Source organism: Manduca sexta, chromosome 27 (genome assembly GCF_014839805.1).
Source record: "Manduca sexta isolate Smith_Timp_Sample1 chromosome 27, JHU_Msex_v1.0, whole genome shotgun sequence".
NCBI lineage: Eukaryota > Metazoa > Arthropoda > Insecta > Lepidoptera > Sphingidae > Manduca > Manduca sexta.
In genome coordinates this window covers 14,366,631-14,380,974 of record NC_051141.1, presented here as the reverse complement: position 1 = coordinate 14,380,974, position 14,344 = coordinate 14,366,631, and the positions used below count along the sequence as shown (strand labels likewise).

The following is a 14,344-nucleotide window of genomic DNA, read 5'->3' as shown; positions in this document are numbered from 1 at the left end:
CCATAGTATGCAGATGTTACAGTTATGCAGCATGTACAAATTCGCCGAAACAAATTGAAACGAACCGATTGAATATTGTCATAGGTGTGTTACAATTTACAAAGTACCTCTAGCTGGAAATATTCATCCATTATTTCTGTTTTTGAATTTAGGATGAGGATATAGGACAAGCTGGATTTCATACAAAACGGCGTTATTTTAAATTCTGGAAATTCTGAGGTGCAAGATGGACTATGCTAAAGAAATTCTCGCCTTCGCACCCACCACTAGAATTGCCGTAAGCCAAAATTTTATGACACAAGTGGTGAAGCTCAGCGAGTCTCAGGAAACACTAATTTTCATTTTTGCCGCAATGAAAATAATTCAATAAAAAGATAAAGAGAAGTTGAAATGAATCGTCCACTACCCTACATAACCAAGCACAGATGTCATAATCAACTATACATTTTAACCTCTCTGTTTAAGTAATAGGTATGCGCGTAATAGTAATAGGTCATTACCTATTACTATTACGCAAATGGGCTCATGGATGTACTTCCTGATCGACTGTTATACGTATAAAGTTTGTACGACCGCCCCGTTTTGTCCAAATTCCTGGACGACCCCTGCATCACCGTCCTGTAGAAGCCACATAGAATAGTGGCGCAGCGTGGTGATGGCTTAGCACACAGCTCGTTCGCTCGTCAGGAGACCAGAGTAGGGGCAGAATACGAGCCGTGGGATCTAGACGATAAAGTTCTACTGACGAAAGTCAAGTTCCATACGCGAGCAGCCGACCTTGGAGGGAAAAGTGGAGGCCAAACAGGTCTTTTTACTACAAAGCTGTCATTTAAAACTGTCATGTCGGGCAGAAGGTCCCATCCCATTTTGGTTATACCCGCTGATGGACGGAGAACCTCACCACAGTATTCTAAGTTTGTCGTAAAAGGTGACTAATGGACGCGATTGGGTGATTGCAGGCGGCGAAGGGCTATTCCCCTGAATAACTTATTATAATGTCTTTATGTAAATGGTGCAATCCCTGTAGTGTACGAAAATGATGAAAATGATACACCCAAAAACGCCTTTCGACATATTACGGTTACCATGCACTAATCAAATAATATATTTTGGTGTATAATATATTTTGCATCCTTTTTGACATCTTTGATTTGGTTTCCGGAACGGAAAGGCCTTTCAATTCGCAGTGGTTTAGTACCGAGTTGTATGTATATGCTCTGAGGAATTCTCCAAATCTATGTCAAAAAATTATTCTCGTTCTTGGACGTAGTAATCAGAATACATTCTTTTTAATACAAGTAATAAATGCTAGTTAAGACCTTTAAAAAATGTTGTTAAAATTTAATATATATCATTATTATTATTATTATTATTAAATATGGACGTAAAAAATAAAACAATATATTATGTATCATATTAGAAACAAAAAATCTCGTAATAGTTTTCGATTCTAGATAGGTACCTGGTAAAAATAAAAAAATGCCAATTGAGCGACAAATATTTTGGTGAGTGTGTACATTCCATAATACACGTATATAGAATGCTTTAGATGTTTGATATATCGATATTATTTTTAATGTATAAAATAATCGTTCGTAGTCGTTTCCAAAATCGTTATAATTATTTTCGACATCTTTATTTTACTTGACAGTTGACATTTGAGCATAGATACACAATTTGTATGAGTAATTTTTTGTTGGCATTATCGGGCGATAGGCAATAATGAACTAGGTATAAGAGCGCTTATTCTATTTTGCTTCCTTGTGATTTTTCTACATGTGAAGCGTTTTCGTGATAATAATTCTTATTGTTTTAGACATCGTGTGAAATTTTTTGGAAAAATCTGAAAATACTAAAACAAACAAAGAGCTGATTAATTTAGCGCTGCATTATTAGTGCACGTCATATTAAAATAATTTCTTAGTGGCATAACTTGATTACAGGTATGTACGTATGTAGTTTCATTTTAAGTCTATTAAGAAGTGTGGAGTATCGTTATGTACCATTTTGTAATTATTATAATTAACAGAATGGAGACTTCGTATCAAGGAGGCGTAACTTACGAAGACTCGGGAGACAATTTTCAACGTCTTTCGCAGACCATAGCCAGCAATATCAAGAAGATATCTCAAAATGGTAAGTTGAAAATATAAAAAAAATATAATTAAACAGGGCCATATCTATAATGCAGAGCTTTTTTGTTTTTTTTCTTCTACTAAGTACATGCCAGCACACCCTGATGTTAAGTTTACTTGATTGCCTGTAAACACCTTAATGCCTATGATGGATTCATGTACCCACTGCCTACCTTCAAGGATAGGAATAGGTGTTGGGTGCGGTATGGCAAGAACACTAGTTGAAGTAGTTTTGCCTGTGTGGTTTTACCACGTAAACAATCATGGCAACCTGACTCGTGCAAATTTCGAAAATTGACTTGCGGCAAGTAATATCTATTGTAACATAAAAATATTGCCAATAACATAAATGCATCTAGAAATTATTCTTACATATTATTGTGGGAACTTGCTTGTCTAAACTTAACTTTCAAGTGGTCTTTTAATTAAAACAATCTTTTGGGAGAATTTTAATGTTTTTTTTTTGCCTAGTCGTTTATGTAGTGCCAAATAATGTTTCCACCCTTTTTTGTACAATAAAAGAAATAACCTTCCTCTCTCTTCAAATTACTTCATTTAGGATTTTTCTATAATGTTACATAAATGCAAATGTAAATAGTATGTACGGTAAATTTTTTACCCAATTGCAAGTAGAAATAGAAGTGGTGATTGTATTTACATGAAATTATTATAATTTTGCTTAAGTTTGATTTGTTGTACCACAACATAGATAGACAAGCAAATTATTCAAAAACAATTGCATACAATGCTGTACAACATGTTTAAAAACACAATTCTACAGAAACTGTCACAAAATTAAAGATCATGAAAACATTACAACTCAGGGCAACTTATTAAAATTTAATGCTGATAATTATTTTTTCTAATCTTTTCTAGTTGTAAACCTAAAATAATATATTTGTATAGTTAGGCTTTATTACTACAAAATAAGTATGCTACAGTTTGTCCATTATTTACTATTGACATAAACAGAGCATTACTCAACTTGTAAGTGTAAGTTAACATTGACATAAGCATAAAAAGGCACTGTAAAACAGTAACACATCATCAGAAAAATTTATTACTTATGTTGTAGCAGCAAAGTGTAGGTTTTGAGATATTTATAGAAAGACAATTACATACAGATAAACAAAGGTTAGGACAATTCAAGTAGTTTCTGGTGTCTGAAATCTCACATGTAAAAACACATGTTTTTTTTTGTGTGGATCAGTGGTGGTTAAGTAAATCTTGTTTGCTTGCCTTAAAGTGTATCATAAAATACACTTACAGCTTAGGTAGGAAATTATTTATAGAAGTTACACTTACATGATTTGCACATTTTAATTTGTAATTGAACTGGTTATTGGTTACTTGTCAATTGCTTATTGCTTTGAAAACACACTTGCTACAATAACAAATAGGTAGCTGTTTACTTTTTTGACACTTACTATGTTGGAGCTGGGGCTTATACTCATAACACAATAGTATAACTTTAAACTTTGCCACATGTTTTAATGCATACTTGCTAGGACTGCTATCCATCGAAACATGCATCTCTAAAAATATATTAAATTTTTTCTTTAATTTAAAAACATTGCTTATTTTTTCTAATAACTTATAAATAATTTTAAATTTAGCCTGCAAACAAAACAATATGTTCTTTTATGTATAATATTTGTTTGAAGCTACCTTTACTGGCCATATATATATATATGGCCAGTAAAGGCCAGTATATATATATATATATATATATATATATATATATATATATATATATATATATATATATATATGCAAGGTGTAAAAAAATGAATGATTTATGTATGTGTTCGACTGCAAGGTCTCGTTTCATATGTTTTAACACTGTCAATGAACAGGATAGACAAAGCATCTTACTACTGTATGGAAATCATCTCATCATCAATCATCTTTCTACTTAAAAATGTTGAATTATTTTCACAGAAACATTTACAGTCAATCACAAACATAGCCAAACAAATTCAAAATAAATTGCCTTGATTGTGTCCCAATTAAAAATAGTTTGTTCTTAATTAAAATAAATGTTACAGTTATTTGATTTTAGATACAGAAAAAAAGATTATTTCAATTGTAATTAATGAATGCGTAGAAACATTTTTAATATTTTAAGTTGTTCAGATACTATTGTGACTGACTGCACATGCCAAGTAAATAAAAAGAATGCTAACAATGGGATCCTATATAGCTCCGTTTTCCAGTAAAAAAGTTACCGCAACCCTTGTAACAATAAAAGTCAGATTAATATGAAAAAATTTATTTCATGGCAAAATTAAAATAGGTGCCATGGGTTTATGTATATCGCAATATTAATTGTCTAAGAATGTTTCGTATTGATAATTTTATTGGAGGTATCCCTATGGCAAAATAAATAATGACTAATCTTTGATTTATGTATCTTATCTCTTATTATCATGGTTGAGGATGAATTTTATAAATAAGTGCAGAATGTTATTATCTTATAGATACTGTGTATAATATTATTTCTTTGTTACCTTTTACATTAAAGCAGATTTTTTATCTATTCTAACAAATTAAAACTATGAAATGTTTTTATATTTTTGATTATTTTTCAGTTGTGAATCTTAGTCAAATAAAACAGTTCAGTATATTATTTATAAAATTCATAATTCAGCAGTTAATTCAGTACCAACAGAGCTGATAATATAACTATAAATAATTAATATACATAGGCATAGTCCTTCATTTGTTTTGTATTGTTTAATAATATAATAATAATATCAGCCCTGTATAATATACTTGCCCACTGCTGAGCACGGGCCTCCTCTACTACAGAGAGGGATTAGGCCTTAGTCCACCACGCTGGCCTAGTGCGGATTGGTAGACTTCACACACCTTCATAATTCCTATAGAGAACTTCTCAGATGAAGCGGCGATAACCTAGTTGGGTGTGGAACGGACTGCGAAGACGAATGTCCGCAGGTTCAAAACCCAAGGGCACACACCTCTGACTTTTCTAAAATCATGTGTGTATTCTTTGTGAATTTATCGTTCGCTTTAACGGTGAAGGAAAACATCGTGAGGAAACCTGCACATCTGAGAAGTTCTCTTGTATTGTTTATTTATATTCTATTAGTAAAATTCGGAGAAGGATTATAGTTGTTTTAAGGTCCTATTTTAATTCACTATTGTTAATTTCTTAGTTATTAGGTATAAAATATATTTTACAATGTATTTAAATTCCTTTAAATTATGATTTCTTATGTTTATGCGAATGTGAGGCTATCCATAAAGTCAAAGTACATATCGACCTACATTTTACAATTATACAACTTTTTAAATTTTAGCCGTTGGGGGTCTGATCTATGCAGAATGAGCTCACAGTGTCTTGAATTCTGGCAGCTGGTCTTTTGGGTTCCGATTTAATTAAATGTAAAACTGGATCCCAGGCTTGTGCAATCTTCCAACATCTTCCCTATTGAAATTAGGATGTTTTTTAATTTCAACAACCTCGCGAATCATCCTAGGCAGAAATCGGTGTTCTTTGGCAAGAATGTGTGGCTTAGATAATAATTGGAGTCTCTTTTAGAATATTCCGTGACTGCAGACTTCGGAGAGCGTCGGTGTTACGCATTAGCTATATGTTCATTTACGCGGGTCCCTATATTTCTTTTTGGTTAGCCCATATTAGGCTACAGTTGCAATCTATCAGAGGTATATCGCACTTGACAGGTGGTAATAATTGACTAAGCTCAAACTTTCGACGGACTTTTCGGAGGAAATTAAAATATATAAACCGCGATAAAATCCGAAAAATAGTTTAATTTTATTTCTTTAAATGATTATATTTTATAATTATTCGGCAACAATATAAAAAAATATGTTAATTTCCAGTGTCGTCAATGTCGAAGATGGTCAACCAGCTTCAAACGCCGCAAGATTCCCAAGAGCTCAGGACACAACTGTAAGTAATAAAAAAATTAAGAGATATTTCTCAATGAAAATGTCCTACAACTTGCTATATTTTTTCCATTCATATACAGGGTCATTTTGACAATGCTTTACTAAAAGAAACCACATATTCGTCTTCACCTTTTCTGACATTGTGCCAAAATTCATGCCTTAATAACGAATATTTTCAAAAATCCTGGATTTAGTTTTCTGATTATGTGATCATTTTGTAGTTTAATGCTAATATGGTGTGTGCGTGAGTGTATTTCTTCTTCCTTCGAAAGTATGATGTCGCTGCGACGAATTCTTTTAGAGTACTCACAGTGGTATCAGGGGGCGTAAAATTAAATTTACTTTTTATTAAAATTTATTTTTTTCAAACACATTTTTATTTTACTTCAACGACTCACTTAACTTATTGTAAAATGTTATTTCCAAGTAGATAAGTATGTGGTTCCATTTAGTAACGCAATGTCAAAATGACCCCGCATGTTTTTTATTGCTTTGAATGACGAGACGAGCTTGCCGATCGCTTGATGGTAAGCGACACGACCGCCAACAGTAGAAACACCACCACCACCACATTACAAAGTATTCGCCATCCTGAGACATGAGATATTAAGTCTTATTATGTCCACTAGTTATACTGGGTGCAATGTGTTTCAAACCGGAAAACCCCAGTGATTACACACTGTTGCGTAGCGGTAGAAATAGACATTTCGTTGGTAATTACCTACCCAGGCGGAATATCACATATGAGAGGCCTACCACAAGTATGTCATAACCAAAGATCATAATCAATTTATTTTTAAGTAATACATTTATATTTAAACTTTGTCATCAGCCGGCAGATTCAGAATTACACTCAGAAGCTGGCGAAAGACACTTCGTCGATGATAATGGAGCTGATGAAGCTGCCAGTAGAGAACTCAGCTAGCAGGCTGACGCGCGACCGGCTCAGCGATGAGTACATGGCTACCTTGAACAGCTTCCAGGTGACACAGCAACGATTCTACTCAACTATCGTCCTATGTCTAGAGAAACATTGACAGAAATACACTATAAATATAGCACGCGATATCGATGATAATAAATGATAGCATCGTTTCAAATATCAGGTTAAACATAGTTTAAATAAAAATAAATACACAAAGAACGACACGTGGAGCTTTGGAGTTAATAATTTATAAAGTTTCTATTCACAGCGATTTAAATGTTAAGGTTAGTTGGGTACCGTGTCCATAGTTATTATGGAATTTATTAATAATTAAAATATAACAGGTTTTGAAGCAATAATAAGGGGGCGAGATAGCGAATAACTAAGAACTGCCAACTGGTATGTGTGGATAAGGCATATCATTAAACAGATTTATTATTACTTAATTGTTTCTGGAGTTGATTGTCGCGGGAAAGTAATAACATTACTTGTTAATCATTATAACATTACTGGTCATATCATAAAAGAGTAATTCAGATAAAATGAAATAAACGAATATAGAAATATATTATAAAAATATTTGTGTACCCAAGCTCTCCAATTTAATGAGCATTGCAGCATTGTTATGGTTAAAAAAATAATTAATACTAATGATGCCACGATAAACCTTGATAGATAAAAATTTCAATATGTATACAATTATTTAGATGTAATCAATGAGCTTTCGGATTTAGCCCATTTTTTGGGGCATCCTTTTTGAATACAGTAACTACACTATACAGTAACAGTTGTATTCAAAAAGGAATTAATGACAGTTAAAAACGGAACTTTGAATAATTATGATTTACTTTATACACACACATTGAGTATGTGTAATAGTTAAATTAATCCAAATGTACACAAACTTTGACTCGGTATTGTAGTTTAAATAGGCAGGCAGAACTACCTTTATCGCACACTGAGAAGCATTATGCAAGCATATGAACAGCATATGCTTCGTGTTAATATACGTAAGATTTCAGAAAATATACTTTAGTAATATATTAATACTGATCTAAGATAAAAAATGTATTCATTATCCAGTTCGCCGCCGAATTTATTTTACACGTTAAATTCGCCTCCGCTATTGCCTACTCTTGGCATTATTAAAATTGACTGCCAAAGCACTTTGTATGGCATTAAAATGAGGATTTTCTTTTTAAATAGCTGTATAAAAAGTATATTCTGATCAGGGTCATGGTGGTTTTGAATCTAGCAGGAACGAGCGCTGTTAAGAAAGCAACTGTACCTTTATTATAAGATGTGACGTTTATTGGGAACTGTAGGTATTTAATTACATAGTATTATCTTTTATTCTTGCAAGCGCTTTCACCTAGGGCGTGAGTGCAAGTGGTTTCGGATAGCGTAATCTTTATTCTCACGGGCGTATCAAAGGGATCTCGAGAGACTTAAAATCAAAAAAAGGCTTTCCATCTCTAATAAATTATAGTTTTAGGATTAACTATTTTTCAAACTATTATTTTAATAAATGATTTATGGTAACATTTGAGGTATAGTGTAAATACTTAATAATGTAAATGACATAATGTATTTCCATCTACGCAGACAACGCAAAGACTGGCCGCCCAGAAATCGAAAGAAGACGTGAAGAAAGTGAAGGCGCAGTCCATAAACATCGGCGATCCGTTTGGAATGAGCGGTGAGTGAGTACTTGCAACGTATTAACGTGAAGGTATCATTATTTTGATAGGACATATTTATTTTCTTGGACGTATTACGATTATGAAGTTGTGCAGAAGGTTCAGCCGAAATCTATCGTATTCTAGTCGTTGTCTAAGACATTTCTTTTTTTGTGAATGTTTATTTTCAAAGTAAATTCTGGCATTTCTGTTTTGGGTGTCATTTAATTTAAAGAAAATCACATTGAAAGTATATTCACAGTATGAGTAAGTAAGCTTTTATGTTAGGTCACAATAAGGAGTTGTTGGAGATGGGCGACACGACGCAGAACCAGGAACAAATCAACATGCAGACAGAGAGGAACCTGCTCGAGCTTGAGGAGCGCGAGAGAGACATCAGGCAGTTAGAGGTGCGGCTTGATATACAGTTTTTTTCTTTTCTTTTTAAAGGGGCTATGTTTTCCTGTGTATTGTCAGTCACACAAGTAGCCGAACAATTTACACATACTTCAATCGATATATTATTTTTTCTTTGTCTTAAATGAAGTAAGCTCTTTGAATTATATATTAGGTAAAAATTGTTAATATGGGCACACAAGTTTATTGAGGATTTTAAATTTGTCAGATAGTTTTGTAGCTAACTTTATCTAGAGTATTATAATTAAAAGTTGAGGAACGGTGTTACTACTATTTATTGGAGGTTATGTAGCTTACCATCAGGCAAGTCGCTGGGTTGTATCGTCATTAAGTTATATTAAAAAGTTATTCTACTTTGAACTTTATGCAACTCAAATACGAGGCATTTATTTCCAGAACGACATAATGGACGTGAACCAGATATTCAAACAGCTGGGCACGATGATACATGCGCAGGGAGAGGTGGTCGACTCGATCGAGTCCAACGTAGAGTACACTGCTCAGAACGTCGAGGCCGGCAACCAGCAGCTCCGGGAGGCGGCCAATTACAAGGTATGACTTATCTTATCTATACTTCTATCTACCTATATACTATTATAGCTGAAGAGTTTGTTAGTTTGAATGCGCTAATCTGAGCAACTACTGGTTGGAATTTAAAAAATATTTAATGTTGTATAGCCCATTTATAAAGGAAGGCATAGACTATATGACCAATAGGAGCAGACCATTAGCGAAAAAAAATATTAAAAAAATTGTGTGAGTTTTGAATTATTCCTCTTAAAAAAACTTAAAAATATGTCATAGAACAAAGTCTCATGCCGTATCTGTCTGCCTGTCTGAACGCGATAAATTCAAAAACTACCCATCAGACTTCGATTAAATTTGGCACGGATAGTTTCAGACCCCGGGAAGGACATAGGCTATTTTCTGTGCCAGTATATCATCCACGGGAAAACTCATCCATGTGGACGAAACCGCGAGCAATGTGGTGTAAAACTCGTCATCAGTTTCTAAGGATCATAATAAAAAAAAAAACAAGAGGGAAATAATAATATTAATGCATTTTGTGATTGTAGTAGTCTAGTTCTTAAACATGTTTTCTTAGGAAACGCTATTTGGTATCATTTCTTACATGATTTCCCCACTGGATTCCATAGTGGCCTATTTAGATGAGCACTGCTTGAAATATATTGTGGGAACATCAATGGAACCTAGTTAATGAAATGTTCTTGAATAATTTCAGAATAAGCTGCGAAAGAAGAAGGTGTACATCGGGCTCATCCTGTTCATTATAATTCTGATAATCATCATCGTATTAGTGAAGAATTGAATTCGCCTCGGCAGTACATATTACCCTCTTGTAACCGTATGTAATCGCCTTGGCAATGATTCGGATATTATTGTTCCACATACCCGTGTATACTAGCCTTAAAATATTATGTTAATTATTATAAACCACGGAATAGCATGGTTACTTTGACAAGGATTGAATTGAATTGATTTATTATGTAACAAACAGGGCTCACAGTGTGGAGAAATACTTAAAGTACTGCCAAACATTTCTTGACGTCTTCTGCTATATGTTTGGAAAAGTTATGCGGAATGTATTGTAAACTAAATGCACAGGCGTGTTAGCCGTAAGCTCTAGGCATGCCGATACTTAAAACAGCTCATTTGCACAATGCAACTTTAAAATCTTTACAATTCTTGTCAGACTGGCCCGGCGTGGTCTGCTGGTGCATGCAGATTTATTTGGCCCTTTGTATTGCAATATTTTGCGCGAGTCGGTCTAGTTATATAACGTTTGTAATTTTGCTGGCAATATTGTATTTTAACCTGTATAATTAATCGATATTGTATATATTTTGGGCCTTTGTGTTTCGTTTTGTACTACTGTACAGTAATACAAGAATTGGAAGTATGATTTTCAAACCACTGACTAAACAATAGTACATTATGCATTCCTAACTCAATTTTTACGAAGTAATTAAAACGTCTCGAAAATCAATCCAGTTTGAGTGGAGAATCCACAGACATGATATGACTTCACTAATCTTCTAATCATTGCCAAATATAATTAGATTAGGTAAGGGATATACACCATATATAGGGTCATTATGTCGTTTATTTTAGATAAAACAACATTGGCGTCGGAACTCTCGTACTATTTTTACATCCTTTAAGTTTTTTTTATAAGAGCTCGTCCACAGTAAAAGCGAGACGCGTGCGATAGTCAGGCGATCACGTATAGCTTCCGATCGTAACCAGATGAACGTCATAAAATGATAATGCGGCCAATATTGAACACATTGTCCTTAATAACTTACACAGATAGCATGTTATATACTTGGACTTCCACGAGTCTTCCGTAACGTACGTTGGAGTACTTCGTCGGTAGCATAATGCGGGAAGAGGTAGTTTCAGTTGTTTGCCCAGAAGCGAGATAAAGAGCATGTTGAGAAAAGAAAATCCCGAACTAAATGACGACTGTGAAGAGTACTGTACATAGAAAATAATATAATACATCACTCAAGAAATGTTCTGATTTTTATGATAATAAATTCCATTACGCTATCGTGTGGTGCTACAATCGCAGGGCCAAGTTGCATTTTACTCATGATGAATTTACTGTGGATGCAAAAGGCGATGTTATACATAAAAAATGTATCCTCATTGTGATAAAAAGCGATAAAGTGTAAATATTTAAGTAAACCTTAAAAGAGTCATATTTTTCTTTTATATTTTTGTGAATGCTTAAATGTTCCTTATTGTGGGTTTAGAACCTGCAATGACTAACAAAGCGGAAAGTGATTTACGCCTCGTAGGAATTATGTTAGAGGATTCGAACATACTCGTACGTTTCCTACTGTATCGCACTGTCATCAAAACTTTTCTTATCGGAACATTAAGAACTTCGTCCCTCTTTCGACTATTGTCGTGTATATGGCAAATTGTTCTGTGAAACAGTCCTTTATTATTAATTTTAAGTTTACTAAATTTGATTAAATTCAATATCCACACTCAAAATATTTTGGTTATACAATCAAATATTTATAGTATTATAACCTATGCATGAAACGCGCGTATGTATTTATCAGAATTATAGAAAATTAAATTTAGTAAGATTGTTCGCAGAAGATAAAACCAGACGAAGAGGATGAAGCCCTTTTAAATTACATGATATACATTTCCTAGACAAACATCCATCCATCCATCTAGTATGAACTCTACAAAGACAACTATTAATAACGTCATGCTAGTAGCTAGTTGTATCAGATATTGGCACTACAACGCGGAGAAGTCACTAATATGAACAGGGACGAGGTTCTTTAGGTTCGAAGTCTAATGACCCTTTGTATATGTACCTGGCAACATATTTATGTATCCCGTAGATTGTAACATTTGTATGCTAAGTCATCTCATACTATGTATCTCATATTGTATCTCTTTCTACGGCACCGATGTGGTATCACGTCGTCTTCATAACATACACAATATTTTCGTGTAATGCCGTCGTATGAGTATTCTTTGATACATACCGAAGTTCGGTAAATACTCTTGTTTAAACGACGCGACGTCTCAAAGTTACATGGTCATATTTTTAACCGACTTCAAAAAAAGGAGGAGGTTATCAATTCGACGTGAATTTTATGGTGTTCGCATTCATAAAAATATTATTGTATTTTAAGCCTTGTAGCCAATAACGTATTGGTACCTCGGTTTCAATGTATAAGTTGGGAAAATCGAACTGAAGGCAGAAAGCCTTCATAGAATAACCATTTTCAGACCTGAACGTCTGTCAGAGCTAAACAATTTTATCCCGATTATAAAATATGAGTAGTATGTCGGTGTGGGGCGATTGTGTTTTTACTCATTATACAAATTATTGGAATGTAATATCTGAAACCGAGGTTCTGTGCGTTAACAATAGTGCCTATAACATATTCAACGAAATTAAGCATTTTCGTACCTGCTTTGATGTGTTTAGATGTTTTAGTGGATTATGACCAACGGAAGGTGCAGTTATACTGCTTAGAAAATATGACTCATATGTATTATTGGTACGCTTTAGTGACCTGATTTCAAGCAATAATATTAATGTATTGTTCTTAACTTTTCGAGCTATAAGAATAAAAATTCAAAGATCTCATATTGTCTAATAAACCATTTAAGTGCAATGTGCCTTCCGTGATGAACAGCCAATGAATAACCACGCGATAATGATTAAGCATATTTTATTAGATTTTTTATAATAAAACATGATAAATTATGAATTCATAAACTTCATTCGAAGTTTTTACTTTTATATATATATTGATATTTCTATTTGCAGTTTTGAATGTGTAACTGATCAGAATAATTATAATTGAAGGTGCGGCTATTGTCGCCAGTATGTAATGCAAATAAAATATCGCATTTGCAGAAAATATTTGCAGTTTTAAATTTATAAAATAATTTTTTTTTACTGATCATGTATATCGCTTCGCATGTTTACGGTCCAGTGCATTTCTCGAGTAGTTTTCACCGGTAATACAGCAGATTCGCATGACGTCGCTGGATGCGGGCCGCTTCTAATAGGTCGTTCTGGAAATATTTGGGGGAGGCCCATGTTCAGAAAAAGACATCGTGCCGCTGATGATAGCAGATTCTCATTAGATTCATTATAATATAATGATTAATTGTAACAGTATTTTTTTTGTAAAATACATTTTATTGTGATTTCGCTTTTCATTACTGCACTTATAATTTTTATTACTTAAAATTTTAATCAAAATATTTTTTTAGATATTATTATAAGTAAATGTAAGGAGTAAAATGAATTATCGGTTTTGGTTAGTCTAGTTTTGTTGTAAGAAAAAGAGTGACTATAACAATAAGAGTGCTTGGGGTACCAAAGGCATAGTAATGTTTGAAATCGTAAAATGATTTTGTTTGATATTTTTATATAAATTTTTGACAGAAAGAAAGCGACTTGAAATGTGGAATAGAGAATTTGTAAACCGATAATTTATTTAACACCTTTTTAAAGTTATTTTGCAATGAGATTGTAAATATATGTTTTAATGGATACCCTCGTATTTGTTGACTTCAAAATATATAAATTTGATCAAGAATTAGATTTGTTTATTTTTGAATGAAGGAACAATACGGTTTGTTATTGGCGTAGAGATGAGTCATTGAAGTCGTTCTATCACAATTTAGTGACCAAAATTACTAGTATAGGGAAATTTTAATTATAAAAAGTGGTA

At 33.3% G+C, this 14,344-nt stretch overlaps 1 protein-coding gene across 2 annotated transcripts; it reads left to right on the top strand.

Moving 5' to 3' along the window:
- Positions 1-1,621: 1,621 nt before the first annotated feature.
- LOC115455752 (syntaxin-7) lies at positions 1,622-14,209 on the top strand. 2 transcript variants are annotated; one of them, XM_030184424.2, is made up of 9 exons: positions 1,622-1,731; positions 1,817-1,943; positions 2,030-2,136; positions 6,006-6,075; positions 6,907-7,057; positions 8,605-8,698; positions 8,967-9,088; positions 9,492-9,647; positions 10,339-10,425. In XM_030184424.2, the coding sequence occupies exons 3-9, from the start codon at positions 2,031-2,033 to the stop codon at positions 10,423-10,425; spliced, it is 786 nt and encodes a 261-aa protein (XP_030040284.1). In that variant the 5' UTR covers positions 1,622-1,731; positions 1,817-1,943; position 2,030. The 2 variants fall into 2 exon arrangements, with proteins under 2 accessions (XP_030040284.1, XP_030040285.1); XM_030184425.2 differs by having other exon boundaries at positions 1,711-1,943; positions 10,339-14,209.
- Positions 14,210-14,344: the final 135 nt, after the last annotated feature.